Source organism: Cylas formicarius, unplaced genomic scaffold (genome assembly GCF_029955315.1).
Source record: "Cylas formicarius isolate icCylForm1 unplaced genomic scaffold, icCylForm1.1 PGA_scaffold_3__17_contigs__length_32017465, whole genome shotgun sequence".
NCBI lineage: Eukaryota > Metazoa > Arthropoda > Insecta > Coleoptera > Brentidae > Cylas > Cylas formicarius.
Window position 1 is genome coordinate 31,851,916 of NW_026844326.1, and position 16,089 is coordinate 31,868,004.

The window sequence follows — 16,089 nt, forward strand, 5'->3', positions numbered from 1 at the left end:
GCGTGGTTTTTTTTAGTATCGGGAATAAAAAAAAACGCTGGCGGTATCTTTTGTTTTACAAGAAAAAGGAAATAATTACAATGGAGATTGGAAAAAACGCGCCTTCTCTGCTACCGGGGGCATTTGTTTTTCGTGTGACCTGAAAATAATAACGATAACTTTAGATGAGGCGCGCTGTTTTTAGAATTTTGAGATTAACTAATTATCTGCGACGACCGCGAGTGAGCGTGACTGAGTCCAAAATCGAGCCCAACGGATGGGTCTTGGGGAAAAGAGGATGAAACATAGGTGCGCACCTATTTAGACTGTGACCACGCTCACTCAGGCGTTGACGACAAAAAAAGTCATACTCAAAAACTCTTCATCGGGAAAGAGATTTCGACTCTATCCACGCCCACCACGTCGTTGCCGAGGTCAAAATCCTTTACCATGGAAAAAACTTATAGTATATGTATACACTGTCACCACGCCCACTGCGGCGTTACCAAGACCAAAGTCACACTCAATGGTGTCCAATATCCCCATGATAGAAATCATTATCTTGAACACACTGTATAGGCTGTGACCACGGCAACTACCGCGTTACCGAACCACTCTCCATTTGCCAGTCGATAGAGATTGAGTTCAATAGAACAAGCATTCTTTTAAACTCTCAATGCTCCGCCTATTTTTCATTACCGATGGGAGACTGAAAAACTTGTATACCCCAATGAGATTTTAATTCGTGATCTTAGTGAGGTCCACTCATTAGATAACAGGAAATTATATCGACAACTGAAGTCTGATAGAAATCACACAGAATAAGCTATTATTTGATGTCGTTTTGATTACAATGGGTCTCAATAAATGCGATTCTGTCTGCAAACTGATTGAAATGGACAAGAAAAATTCACTAGTTAAATCAGAAACGAGGGTTTTTAAGTTGATATCTACGGGTTTGGCGACTCACCCTCTTGCCCGCACTTGCCGCACTTGCGGGGCCGCCTGACCGCTGTCGAACCGGCGTTGTAGGGCTGCGATCGCCCGGTCGCATTCGAGGATCCCCTCCCCCGGCGCGCCTTTCCCCTGAAACTCCAGTTCGCTCCTGGCTCGCCACCTCCTCCCCACCCGTCGTCGCCGCCGCCGCCGCCAGCCGGTCGTGGCTGAAACGAAACTCGTCCGGAGCGCCCTCTATCGTCATCCCCATCGACGCCCACTTACCTCGTCCGCCCATTGGAAGAATTGGCACTGCTCGTTGACCGGCTTGGAGCAGCAGTAGAACCTGCGGCCTCTATTGGGGCCCTCTTTCTGCACGGTCCTCGCGACCGCCGCCAACCCGCAGTTGCACCTCGGCTCGTCGCCAGATGGCGGCGCAGGCCTAGCGGCGGGTGATGTCGCCGAACCCATCGTCCCGCCCTCCGCGGACCACAGGAAAAAGTTACAGGTCTGCGACGCGCACTTGTGGAACTTTTTGCCTGCAAAAACGCCCGTCCCCGATTTTCTCCACGTCCTCCGTCTCTCTTTTGCGTACCTTTATTAGGCCCATCCTTTCTAACAGTTAACTCGATCGCCTTTTCGTTGCACGCGCACATCACGTCGTCGGCGCTCTCTGGGGCGTTGCGGCGAGGTAAGGGGCGTGGCGCCGGGATCCTTACGTCGTCGGCGCCCTCTGGGGCGTTGTGGCGAGGTAAGGGGCGTGGCGCCAAGCCCCGGGTCTCCGCTGCCCTCCTCACGGCGCTCAGGTCGATGCCGAGGGCTTCGATCACGTCCGGGTCGCAACCGCCGACGCATACCACCCCAGAGTTCGGGTATCCCGGGAAAGGATTGTCCACGAACGTCACCTTCAGCGTTTTGTAGTCCGGTCCGCACTGAAAAACGCGACCGTTACTCCCTCCACCTCGTTGTCACACCATGCTCACCTCCGGACAGCTTTCGCCCGATAGCTCTGCCTTGCCTACGATACTCGGTAGCCATAGCGCGTTCTTGCACCCGGGATAGGCGGCACAGCCCAAGAAATGGCCGGGGGCGTTCTTCTTGTTCCTGCGAACGGAACCTCGATGAGCGTGACCAAGTACGAAACATCTCGCCCTCTCTCACCTCAGGCACATGTCGTTACCGCACTTGGGGCAGGGGAAAACGACCGGGAGCGTGGTCGGCTCGTCGACCGGGCCTGCCCTGACCGGCACCGGTCTATCGTCCAGCCTCTCGGACAGGGAATCATCGATCAGGCGCATCTTTTCCGCCACCGTCCGAAACACCGCCCTGTATTTGGCGATCTGCTCGCGCCGCACCGTCTCCGCCCCCTTCGCGCCTTCGCATATAAGCTTCAGGTCGTTCTCGAACTCGGCGCGGAGCGTCGGTTTGGCCAGCGACACCTCGAGCCCGATTTTGTTGTACCTTGCAAAGGCACGAAATATATTTTTATTCTTTAATTTAAAAAAAAAAAACACTGGGTTTGGGATATGCCGCCGATCGGAAATGGGATCGTGCGCGGGCGTGCGTTAAGCTCGCGCGTCGAGTTCGCTGGTAAATGTGATTACAGTGGACTCTCGGTAATCCGACATCGTCTATTACATATTCCCCAATGCCTAGCGTGTGTTGTTGACTGTTGTTGGGTGCTTAAATAATATTGATCTCTACTTACCCTTCCACCAAGCCCATGCCCAAGTTGCCGGGAACGAAGTAGATGTCGCGCAGTCCGACGTACTCCCTCGACTTGATCGTGTCGATATGGTCAGCGTGGGTGGCGTCGGTACCGATGCCGTGCTTCTCCATCAGCGCGATCAGATCCGCCTCGGTCAGCAGTTTAGGGGGCGTGGTCGAACCGCCGGCCATTTCGAGTACGCTCGGCTCGAATGTTTGCCCGTTCCGGTACTCGTTTATCTCTTTCGCGTTCCACTTTTCATAAACGTACACGTCCAGGTAGTTCCGTTCCAATACGATCAGACCTTTGGCGGTGAACTTCTCGCCGGCGAGCTCGACGTCGACGGTAGTCTCGAAACCTTGGGCGTCCTTGTGCACGCACGCCAAAAAATGCCTCACTATGTACTCGTAGACCTTTTTCTCGTTGCCCGCGAGACCTCCGGCGTACTTGGTCGGGTGTATCGGAGGATGGGCCTGCACAAAATCCCAAACGTTTAAAACGTACCGCGGAAGTTTTCGTTTGCACACTTCTTTCGCCCGTCTCACCTACCTGGTCGGACTTTTTGCCCTGGCGGGGTCGGGCTCCGCCCTCGGCGATCACCCTCTGCGCGAACGGGCCCCATTGTGGGTCGGCGCGTTGCTGCTCGACCAAATTGTCGAGGTTCAGCTCCTTCGGGAATATATTCGTCTCCGTGCGGGGGTAACTGATGAAACCCTGGGTGTAGAGCTTTTCGGCGATTCTCATCGTCTCTTTGGCGTTTATCCGCAGCTTTTTCGATACGTTTTTTTCCATTTCCTGAAAACGCCCCGCTCCATCGATTACGACGTCGCACCGAAAACCAAAACTAGCCTTCGCTTGAAGATGGTGTACTGAGAGATACTAGACTACAGCTCTAGTAAGGGTTGAATTATTATTAGTCAGTTTTTTTATATCACCAAACCTCCGTTGCATGTCATGGATTCCTTTGAAGTTCTTTTATTTCCTCAAACCTCTGATTTTGGCACGGATGTGGTCTTCGTCCCAACTCAGTTCTTTTATTTCCTTAAACTTCTTGTTGGATGTCACGATTCCTTTGCAGTCCTTCTCAGTTCTTTTATTTCCTCAAAGATATGTTGAATGTCCTCTGATTTTGACACAAGCTCTATCGATCTCCTCTTATGTGGTCTTCGTCCCAACTCAGTTCTTTTATTTCCTAAAACTTTTGTTGGACGTCATTTAAAAGAATCGAATTCTTACATCAATGATAGTTAATTTGGGAACAATGCTCGACTAGCGTTTTACAGTTTACGTCGTGCGTTGACTCCTTGGATTTTTTTTATTCCTCACAGTACACAAGAAGGTGATGTGGGTTTCCTCGTTGGTTAACTTGATCTCTGTCTTTAGCAATCCAATCTTGAAAATACCTACCACCTAGGAACCCTTACCAGAGCTGTAGTCTAGCATATAAGCCTCGTAGCCTTAGAATTAAAATTTATACAAAACTAGCCGCTACGTTAAACGTTGGTTTACTGTATTGTGACGTCTCCATCAGATAAACTTACCACCGTGTCCAACGGTAAAGGACGCCATTTACTCTTGGGCCTACCGTCCACGCTTTCCACGACCGCTCGGGGATTTTCCAAGCAATGATCGAGAATCGCTCGGCAGGACCGTTCGTCGAAGAGCCTCTCGCGTTTCCACGTAAACTCGGTCGTTAGATCGTTTCGTGTGTGATTCACTACGACAGGCAACCATCCCATATACATTCGGTTTATTTTTTTAATTAAAAAGAGACACAAAATTCCGATATAAATATCAAGACTTCATTGATTTATCAACGTCTGGCATCCAAACAAAGGTTTTTGCGCATTTTATAATTTTTACGTGGGCCACCTTTTATATTTCGGGATTTGTAATAAAAAACTATAAGCTACCAACAAATACGACTTTATTGTTTCTCGAAATATCCACCCCGATGATCAATACGTCAAAGCAGCACTTTTGCCGCATCGTAATTTATTCTTAATGTATGGGAATAAAGAGAAATCATTGGGTGCTAAATCAGGACTATATGGTGGATGGCTCATCGAATCAGCGTTTTTAAGACTCAAAAAAAAAACAATTGTGTTGTGATACAAAGGACGTGTGTCAAATTTCATTAATATATCTAAGATTTAAAAAAAAACATATTTTATTTTTGAAAATTTTACCTCTTTATATCAAAAGTAAACACGTTTAGGACATACATACATACAAAAGTCGCGGCCGTAATTATAGACATTCGTTTAAACAACACCCTGTATATATTACGTATAAATAGGACGTTTTTGGAAATAAACTAGGGGCGTTTTGCGGCATCACTGCCAATATAATCTTTTTTGAATCATTAACCACAACAACGGAACTAGACTACCACTGCAGATATTAGAAAAAATATATTTTTTAAATAATTTTAAAATAAATTTAAAAAAAAATTAAAATAAAAGTTTAGAAAATTTGCAAAAAATGCAACAAACACGGTCCTTTTTGAATCGTCATTTACCGCAGAGACGGACCTAGATAACTGTTTTAACTTCCTATATATTTATTTTTGAAAATTTTTACCACCCTGTATATTTAGGACGTATGTTCACGTGAAGGTTTCTTTTTAAAACCCAAAAATCGCCCCCTCAATCGTTGACGTTCGATTAGAAAACACCATGGATCCCAAACGTCGACAGTTTCAAAGAAAAATGGCGGATTCAATTCTCCGAGACTTTAAAGTGATGTTGCCGGATCAGAAGGTAGAACTGAAAATACTTTTTATTTTCCAAAACTGTTCCGGCACGAAACTCTCGATGGCCTGGTACCGTTCGACGACGAATCCCAGCGTCGGGAACTGACACGACCCGTAACTGATCAACTTTTCGGCGAGTTTTTGCGGGAACGCCTGCTGCAGCCGCAGCGTCTGCAGCCGCGTGAACGCCGCACCTGAAACGAGCGACCGGAACGTTGCGGCTGGCGCGCAAGCGCGTCTATGACGTCACCCGTCCTCAAGTCGAGCTCCTGGCGCACGTCGACCGCGTCGCTGACGTTCTTGTCGGGCCGTCCGAGAGTGGCGAGCGCGCGAAACACCGACGCCCCCGTAATCTCGGAAAACTTCGCCCTGTATATCCGCAAACCGGGCCTCACGTCGGTGCACACTTTGATAATTTCGAAGCCGATGTTTTCCCCCTCTCTGTCGCAATCGGTCCACACGATCAGGCCGCCGCACGATCTGATTTCCCGTTCGAGCGTTTTCTAGAAACGCGAAACCACGTTTATTATTTGTTTTAGAAAAAAAACGTTAGTAATACGGTCAAAATAGACAAAAATAATTCAAAACTCGCATAGAGCTGAAAATTCGCAGGACCGTTAGATATACCGTTATACACGAAATGTCAAAAATCAAGGTCAAACGTATAAAATTGAGGTTTTTTCCATTTTTCTCGAAAACGGTGAGTTCTACCGCGAAAATAGGTCAGACAAAAGTTATAGGTCATACAATTCGCTGCAAAAATTGTTCAGGCACATTTTTTGTCACGACTCGCCATTCGTGAGATATCGCGGTTTTCACTATTAAAAAATTCATATTTTACATAATGTGGACACATTTCCGCTCCACCTATATACTTGACGCATTTTTTTAACGTGGTTTCCCCACGACGTAATGAGGAAAATCCTTTATATTATACTCTCCTATTAATGTTCCTTCAATTTCATTAATTCAACTTTGCATTTTTTGAAGTATACACATTTTATCGCAATAATCCGGAAAAAATAAAAATAAATAAGTAATTTACATTTTTAATTTTTAGAAAAAATGTTTCCTTTCTTAAAGCCCAAAATATTAATAAAGTATAAAATAATGTTTCCAGATCGCGTCTTTTTTCATAATTAATTTAAACCCGTCGATTTTGTATTAGTTTTCTCAATTAATTGGCTGTTAACGATATCGTTAATATGACAGCATACAGAAAAATTAGTTTTTAAGTGAAAACCGTGCGAAAGACTAAAAAAAATTAAGAGATCTAATCTGCTCAAAAACGAATTGAAAGGTCATTATTTTTCTAAGGAAATCAGTGGCGTCCCACTGACTCTCTATAAACAGATAATATTTTGGTAAATTAGGTAGCCATAGCACTGGTTAAATCGCGAACTATTTTTGGGAAAAATAAAATACCCATCTAAAACAAAAAAATCTAGTTTTTAGTTAGCAACTAGTGTACTTCAGAAAAAAAAATTGGAACACTGTTCCATTCTTCAACGGTGGATAGGAAAAGGCGGTCCGATTACATGGCCACCTAGATCTCCTGATCTAGAAAAGTTGGACGATTTACTGTGGGTGCAGATGTATAAAAATGACCCCATAACAAAAGAGGGCAAGAAACAAAATATAAGAGTAGCCTTTCAAAGGGTCGGACATGAAATGCTGGCGGTGACATTTCGAGCAATAAATAAAGTGAAACTTAATTGCAGTTTTGTTCTTAGTTTTCAAGTGTTAAGTAAAACCATTGCCAATACTAATATTGCATTTTTAATATTATCCCTAGCATAAAATGCTGTTGGTTTTTTTCAATAATTAGTTCAATATATTTTCTGCAGACAGAATTATTGTTCCAGTCTGAATATGCTGCAGTCCACTTCTAGCACCTCCAGGTTATTAGTTACAGACATTTTTTAAATTAATATCTAATATTTTTGGATCAAAATTTAGCACAACCATGACATAACTATTACAAAAAATGTACATATATATTTTTGCTTAGAATGTAACTGTGGGTGAACAAATTAAATAAACTATGGCATATTTGATTTTCGGAATGCATCAAGCCTGGCATAAATATATAGATGTCAAACGGGACATGAGCCGATTCCACTGTGCACTTCGGGTACCTTAATATTTTCGTAGTTGCCGGTGCAAGTCTTTACCACCGGAGCATCGAACAAAACGAGCGGATTACAACTCTGCCAGTTGCGGTGCGACGCGGGAAACTCGTAGTTCAGGAGGTGCCCCGAGACTGACGTCATCACCATCTCGCAGTTTTCGCCGAAAACATCCGCGCGGAACTCGTAGATCTTGTTGTAAGGTGACAGGCCTTCCCGCTGCGGATAAACTGCGCGTAATTTCGACGCCTCGTGCACCGTACACCTACCCGGTTCGAGTTCCCTCTCGATAGTATAGCGGCAATGTTCTTCGCGGCGTCGTTCTTTTCCGCGACGTTGAGATATTTCATGGCGACGCGGTCCGGTTTTTTACTAAACAGCCTCCCGATGACCGACGAATGTTTGGCGAGTGCGTTGCAGAGCGGCCCCATGAATTTTCGCGCATTTTAACGGGTTTGTTTAACCGTTTTCGCGGTTATGACCTTCCACTTCTTCTTCTTTATGTCGCCGATGGGCAACACGCTTTGGACGACAACGCCAACCGACTACTACCAACGTAGATGGACGCAATAGATATCAAAATTGTTAGTTGACGTGACTATAGATCTTTCTTCGATGCCAAATATTCAATCATCTTTTCTTAATTACTGCAGCCACGGTGCAGTTTCTTCAGTGCGCCTATTTTTAGCAGGTCAAAATTGCCGATAAGAATGGAATTGACCATTTCAGCGAAATTATGTTTTTAAATTCTGATTTTTTGTACAATAAGCGACAGTTTTGAGTGTTTCTTAGTGTTAAATGGCGAGTTTTTATCACGCGAATAATAACAGCGTCGCAAAAAAAAAAACAAATACTTTAAATTCGTTTATTTAAGCAATAAATATATAAACAATCACTCCACGTCGCACAGCGAGCCCCTGCGTATGTCCTCCAGCTTGGTGGAGTAGCGGCGGTCGCCGTTACCGGCGACCAGCGGCTGTTCCTCCGCCACCCTGAAGAGCAGACCCCTAGAGTCGATGTCTTCAGTGCTCTGGCACAGTTCGAGATTGTCGGCGTTCGCGACGTTCCTTAAAGTTTTCTTGACACGCGGGTTGACGTTGACGAGCACCATGCCGACGTGCTTCGAGTTGTACGTCTTCAGGAGGTTCTCGATCGTCTAAAAATTAAAAAAAATAATTGGGCAGCGGCGTACTGGCCACACGGCCAAACCTTCGCGGCCGAATAATCGATCTGGACGAATCCGGAACAATCTAGCGCAATGGGCAGTGTGGGGCGGTCTCCGTGAGCTTTTTTAACGGACTCGGTAAGGTAATCGGCAGCGGGATAAAACAAACCCAGCGCCGGTTTGATGTAGACGTACTCCTGGAGTTTGAGGGTCTGAAACGGTCGTTTCATTTTTTCATACGATCCGGACGCGAGGCGCGAACTTTAAATTACCGAACGAACTTCGATCTTGACTTCAGGTCTCGACCACATCTTAAGCAGTATAAGCGCGTTAAGCAGCGCCCCCACTACGATCGCCATCTCGACGCTCACCACGACGCCGATTATGAACGTCATCAGGGTCATGCAAAAGTCCACCTCTGAAACGGCCACAGAACACTATAATCGCGTGATGGGCGAGCGGCCCGTGCGATTTGGCCCTAGCGAACATGCATTGCGCGATTACTTACTGTTGCACTTCCACAAGGTGACGAGGATCTCATAGTCGATGAGGCTGCTCGCGGCGGTGATGAGTACCGCGGCGAGCGTCGCCTTGGGGATGTAAAAGAAGTACGGCGCTAGGAAACTGAGCGCCAACATAATGACAGCACCTGCAACGGTGGCAAAAATGCACAATTATCGAGCATTATCAATTCAATTAACATTAACGTCACATATACTGAGTGGATGCAGCTAAAATATTTTTAGTATATAGTGTTAATATGAACGATGAATGGTTCATAGTATGCAAAGCAAAGTTGCCACTGGTTTGTGATCATGTACGTGTTTAACGAAATGTTTTCGGTAATAGTCAAATGATCCCAGCAATCTGCCCAATTCAGTACGAAGCGTAAAAGCAGAAGAATAATATACTCTGTGACTCAGGTCAGAATCGATGATCTGGGTGCAGTCGCTTGTCGCAAATGACATATAAAATTTATAATGGGCAGGTACTAATATACGAGTAATAATATATTTTAAAATATGCGCTATGATTATACTTTTGAGAACATTCACAAAAAGTTTATGCACTTATTGTCCAAATGTTCAATTAAAATTTTTGGCGCTTAGTTTTTTGATTACATGTACTACTAAGAAAGAACCAACATAAGGACAAATCCACAAGTTGTGCAGATAGTATTACAGTAGTCTGTTGTAATTTCCTTGAAAATGAGCTTTGTAAATTTGTAAAGTGTCCGAAAAACATGGCGCACAACAATTTTCAGCGATTGTAAAGGCTGGCGTTGTTGACTAACCCGAGTATATTCCTTGCAGCGGTGTCCTGACGCCGCTGCTGCTCGCCACCGCGGACCTAGTGAAAGCGCCGCAACTCGGCATCGCTTTTATAAACGAACCGAGGATGTTGCAGAGACCCAGCGACATCATTTCCTGCGACGCGTCCACAATCGTTTCCGAGCCTGCACAAAAACACTCACCATAACAGACCGATAATATGGATCTTTTGATTTTGAAGTTATGTTTTCAAGTCAGAGATCAGTTTTTCTTATAAGTCTAACTTATTCAATTTCAATCAATTTTCCAACTCAGTGTGTCAAAAATAACATCATTTCGAATTTGCAAAAGATGTTAATTGTATTGTATATGTGTTTTATGGTTATGGGCTTCGTAATGGTACTTATTTAAAATAATCTAATTGGCATTTGTTAGTTACCGGACCACAAAAAAAGAAAAATTGGTAAATGTTATAAATTCATCTAAACAGAATCCAAACAGAAGAATCCAAGACTTAGATATTAGGAAGCAAAAAAAAATTAAAGACGATAGGTGCACAGAGTGCTATGAATCTATCCAGACTCATAAATAAGAAAAATATTCCTCATAATAAAAAACAAAGTCAAAAAAATCGAAAACAATATGTGCTTCCAAAAAGTAATATTTAAATATAAAAGTTCATATTACATGTATTGTTCCTAAAATACAGTATTAACTACAAAAGCTTTAGTAAAGGATAAGGACATCCTCTGAAGAGTACCGGTAACAAAAAAAAAATATACCCCGTGGTTTCTTAATAATTCAAAAAATATACTATTAAATGACTGCGCGAAGTCAAAAGATTCAGAGCGCATCGTCAATCTGTCAAATTTGAAGGCACAGAACCCGCGTTTCGGTAGTTTAAGTGGGAGAATGTACAAAGGCCGACGCGCCAAACCCGAGAAAAATTACTCACTGTATGCCTTGGCGATCGCGATGTTGGCCAAAATGGCGACGACCGGGATGACGACGATGCCGGAACCGAGCGACGACACCATCTCGACCACGCCCACGGTGTCGTTGCCGAACCGGGCGCGGAACGGCGGCAGCGAAACATCGGGCAGGCCCTTCGGCACCGGACCTGCGCTTTGCGCGTTAAAACAAAAGTAGAGAAAATGGCGGGCCCCGGCTCACCCGTCAGCTTGAACGGCGTGCTGCCGCGCGTGTTATACAATATGGCCGCTATCACGGAACTGATCAGAACCACTATCGCGTTTTTCGATATCGACAGGAACCACAGCACCTTCTTGCCGTTCTCTGACTCCACCTTGATGCCGTTGAGTCGCTTGAACGCGAGCAGAAACGCGACGCTGCAGACCGCGAGCGTCGTGTCAGCGAACCGGATGTCCGGTAGCACGCCCACGAACTCCTTGATCGCCTTGAACGTGTCGTGACTTTGGATCCGCACGCCGAAGAAGTTCTTCAGCTGAGCGACGATGATGATCACGGAACCCGCGGACGTGAAACCCGAAGTCAGACACGGCGATATGAAATCCATCAGGAAACCTGTAACGGCACGGTCTAGCGCGGCGGCCATTTTGATTTTCGCGACGCACCCAGTTTAAACAGGCCCATCGCGAACTCGACGCAACCAGCGAGGAAGGTCAGCAAGACGACGTACTCGGTGGGGTAGCCCACCACGTACGAGAACGTCAGCAGGGACATGAGGCTCGTCGGCCCTATGGACACCTCTTTCACGGTGCCAACGAACACGTACGCGAACGACCCGATGAAGGACGTGTAGAGACCTGAAACGGCGATTTTTAGAAACAAAATTTCTACACGTCTACAATTCGTAGACATCCCTTGGATGTGCTTTAAAGATACACTGTCGGAAGTGCCAAAGAAGAAAGTTGTCACAGCGAGAGCACAGAAACCTACATTTTTTTAGTGGTCTGTGGCGGGAGTCGTTCTATGCCTGGCGACTCGGAAAAGGACATCAAAATGCCAGACAGTTTTCTCCTTTCGCCTTGTAGTGGTTGCGCAATTACGCCATAGCATGACATCTTTATCATTACCGGATGTCGTAAATTTTGTTTGTCAGTGTAGGTTTTGCCATTCTCCATGTGTGTTTCAATAAAGTTATCCAACGCGAAAACCGTTGTATTTCGATTAGCAGACAGAAAATTTACTATAAGGCGAGCCAGAAGCCAATTTCAAGTCAAAATTTGACAATTAAACTCGCACCGATAAAATTAGAATCTGTTACGTTATAGTTGTGGCTCTATAGTTTGTTTTCAATTAATATGCACAGGATAAGAAGAACCGTTACTAAAACCAAACATTATATGCTTTTTTTGGATTCTGTGGTTAGCATTGTGCATCTCGGTCTAACCTCCTCTCACTCTTGTGTTCGTCTCAAAATTTTTAATATCGGCTTGGTGATATTAAGTCATTGTATATGTGTTGGTCAGTGACCAAATCAAAAATTCGTCGCCGGATGTCGGTAACGGGCGAGTGCCCTGAGTAGATTTGCCCACCTAAATACGATACGAATAATGTTCAACTGTCATGATTAAACTAAAGACTTGAAGCACGACCAACTAAGCTACAATTTAACGTAACATGTTACATAGGTTTGAAATCAGCGTAAAAAAACTTCCCATTGAAACGACTATAACCTTGGTGTTCTTACCGTAGTGGGGCTGGAGGCCGGCGAGGCCCGCGTAGGCTATCGACTGCGGGATCATGGTCATGCCGACGGTAATGCCGGCGATGAAGTCTGCGACCACGTCGCCCCGGGTATATCGAGGCAGCCACTCGAGGATGTGGATCCTTTTGGTGATGACCTTTTTGATTTTGGGGCGCCGCACGGGCGGGGCGGGGTCTTCCTCGTCCGCCGCCGCCTCTGTTCGTTTCGGCACTGAAACACCAAATATTCTAAACGAGGCTTTGTATAATACAGTTTACTCTATACTTTGTGTTGTGGTCTGTGACTAAGTTCATAAAGGCGATTTGGGGTGAAACTTAAAAGAAGATGATGTGCTTGACGTCAAGGTCATAGACAAAATAATGTTGGTCTTTAATTTCAGTTAATATGTACTAACGTAATAGTTGACTGCGGTGTTATTTCTGGACACTACCAATATCATACAGGGTTTGCTAAATATTTATTAAATTTCTGGTGCTAGAAGGAAACGGATAGACTCTTCACAATCTAAGATTTCGTGTGTGAAATGAAAATATTTATGTTATTTGTCTTGTGTCTACGGCTATACGAGATAATTGCTAACTATTTAAATTAAAATACGTCGTTTCAATAACTATAAAACTTTGTGTTTCGAGTATTATCAGATTTTTCTGTTCCTATTACAAAAAGGTCGACTAGTTTGTAGTCCTCGCAAAAGATTTATTAGTGAAGAAAACCGCGTTATGAAAAATGGTCCAAGAGTGGGAATTTTCTTAAGCGATGAATGAATAGGGGAATCCTAGTTAAAAACACCTCGTTCGATAGAGAGCAGGTTGTCCGATTTATTTATCTAAGCCTAAATGTATTTACAGCGAAAGAAATTTTTAAAATACCCATACACCACGCCTAATCTCTAGACCATTTTTACCTATTCTACATTATTTGCACAACATCTTAAAGTAATTAAAACGTGTTTTTTTTTGGCGTTCTGGACGCTATTTTCATCAATGTGATGAAACTGAATCGGGAATTATGGTAACTCTTATTCACAATCGGTCTTTAAAACTATCGCTTTAAGTTGAAATCATCCGTCGTGGTTATCGGATATCGATAGTCCGCGAATCAATGATTTTCGATTCGAATCTGCGAAACGGATTCTGTACTTACTCGTGACGTCGCGTCGGAAACAACTGAAAAACGCGACAGTTTCGGTGGCCGCGCTTCACGTCCGCGCGAAACCTTATCGTCTATAAAATTAATCTGAAAACTAAATACTCGGTCTACAATATTTTCCCAAGTGTAATTGCAGTGCAAATATTAAAGAACGATAAACGCTTGTGAGGTAATTTATGGCCCGGCCCTCAAGGATGTTGTTTCGGCTCCTCGCGCTCACGTTTACCGAAAAACTTAATTAATTTATGTATATACACACGCTGATAAGCCGGTGCAGTTTGCGTTCCCGCCAAAATCAGACGCGATAAGTTGTTAAGGGTTGCTTATTAAAGTTCTCTCTACCTAATACCTAATAATCAAAGCCTCCTGACCAAAATTAGACCTCGTGATCAGGAGGACAAATTTAATGTTACTTTTCGTGCAGGAAGGAGTAACTTTTAAACCTTTTAAGATACCGGATCGGTTAAAAGTTGCACGCATATTTAATTGCAGGGCATGCATTAAAGCTTATTTAAGGAGAAAAAAATCTAAGCAAACTTCTCTTCTCCGTGAAATTTTTCTTCTGTTATTTTGGGGACATTTGCCAAACAATCTGGACACAAAAACATTGTCGTGATGCTTATGAACTATATTTCTTTGACTTTACAACGTTGTCACTTTTCTTTTCCCACTTTTCAGCAATGCAATGCGTAAAACGAAAACCACCGAATCCTCGATGACAGGCAATTCACGGAACACGTTGACATTGGTGCGAGCACCCTCTAGCCGCTTCCGCCTGAACATACCAAAACTTCTAAAACGAATTGGTCTCAACAGCGCGGTTAGACGGCGCCACTAATACGGCTTTCTAATCTGATTTTAGTAGTTTGTCATTTTTACATAGTGATCAAAAGAGAGTGTGTAAACGAGGCGCTAATATCGTTCTGTCTGCATTTTGAAGATGACTGTCGTCATACTTTCTTGCGTGGGTATTATTTTTTATTTTTCTAGGACGCACGTGCCCTAGAAACTCCACGGTTCGACGGGTTTATGTGGGTCCGTCGTCTGCTCGCACCTGGCCCCTTCGGGACTTATCCGCGTGCGATAGGGCCGACCTGCGGGCTCGGATAACGAATATAAGGAAACCGCGTCGATATACAGAGCGATTTGCAATGAACGGCAGATTAGATTGAATTCTAAAAGAGGCTTTGCTAATCAAATACGAGCCCCTCTAGCGGTGATTTTAAGAACTTATATTACAAGGCGATGCAGATCTAATTGGCACATCAAAGAATCTAATAGACATATACCAACGTTAAAACAAATTCATGTAAATGCGATTTACGGACGCAAACTGTACGTTTTTAAAAAATAAGTTCGGAACTCTATTCGCGTTGCCAAATTTCAAGTCTATGATTTTCAATTTCGGCCACTTTTTTTCGTTTAATTGCGACGTTCTTGGAGCAATAGATAAATAGATAGAATAAACACTGAAGGAGAACAACTGGGACTGACGATCAATACAGACAAGGCGAAGGTAAATAATAATAAGAGTAAAAAACCAGAACATCCAAAAGGTCACCAGATATCTCGGTAGTTGGATAACTGAAGATCTAGATCCAAACTTAGAGATACGTAGCAGCATCGAGCAAGCCAGAACAGCATTCATTAATATGAGAACTTTGCTAAGCAACAGTGGACTTAACTTCACGCTTCGATGTTACATTTGTAACATTTGTAACAACAAAGTAAAATGTTACATTTGCTCCATACTGCTATATGGTGTAGAAACCTGGACCATAAAGGCCAACGTGATGAATCTACTGGAGGCTGTGGATATTTAGACTAATCAAAATTCCTTGGACAGATCACACAACAAATGTCGGATTATTAAATCGAATGGGCAGAGAAAAAGAATTGTTGCCAATAATAAAAAGAAGAAAACATCATAGATATGGAAATTCCATGAGCACGCACTGTTTAGAGCTACACAAGATCGAAAGGAGAAGAAGAAGGCGACGTTCGAAAATCGCGAAAAAAAGATGGACGTCGCCGTCCGATCGCCGCTATTTCTTTCAGGCTCGTGGGTCCGGCGGGCCGTTAAAGACTGACCAAATTTCATTACTCTAGTTCAAAGCGTTCGGAGGTTATTCGCATTTCGACGACGGGGAACAGAGAACAGATGTCGGGGAACAGAGAACAGACGTTTTCCGTCGTACACCTTGGAAAAATGCGATTTCGCGACATAACAAAAACGGTTTTCGAGCGCGGACAGCGGCGCCGACCTCTCTTTTGCGGCAGGTGGTGTCCACCCTAACCACGCGGG

At 44.2% G+C, this 16,089-nt stretch overlaps 2 protein-coding genes across 2 annotated transcripts; both read right to left on the reverse strand.

Annotated features, from left to right (window-relative positions):
• Positions 1 to 3: 3 nt before the first annotated feature.
• On the reverse strand, positions 4 to 8,014 carry LOC132699045 (DNA topoisomerase 3-alpha). Its single transcript, XM_060665504.1, has 13 exons — positions 7,777 to 8,014; positions 7,517 to 7,726; positions 5,629 to 5,881; positions 5,402 to 5,572; positions 4,165 to 4,340; positions 3,173 to 3,418; positions 2,624 to 3,096; positions 2,077 to 2,376; positions 1,899 to 2,019; positions 1,511 to 1,847; positions 1,201 to 1,454; positions 950 to 1,142; positions 4 to 139 (listed from the first exon to the last, which is right to left on the reverse strand). Exons 1-13 carry the CDS (start codon positions 7,936 to 7,938, stop codon positions 111 to 113), a joined length of 2,925 nt encoding a protein of 974 aa, XP_060521487.1. The 5' UTR covers positions 7,939 to 8,014; the 3' UTR covers positions 4 to 110.
• Positions 8,015 to 8,375: 361 nt separating this feature from the next.
• Positions 8,376 to 13,925, reverse strand: LOC132699372 (sodium-independent sulfate anion transporter). The gene is made up of 10 exons (XM_060666037.1): positions 13,779 to 13,925; positions 12,618 to 12,845; positions 11,539 to 11,730; positions 11,117 to 11,488; positions 10,899 to 11,063; positions 9,967 to 10,128; positions 9,181 to 9,321; positions 8,945 to 9,090; positions 8,717 to 8,884; positions 8,376 to 8,663 (listed from the first exon to the last, which is right to left on the reverse strand). Coding segments are annotated over exons 1-10 (1,839 nt in total). The 5' UTR covers positions 13,780 to 13,925; the 3' UTR covers positions 8,376 to 8,399.
• Between the last annotated feature and the right edge of the window lie 2,164 nt (positions 13,926 to 16,089).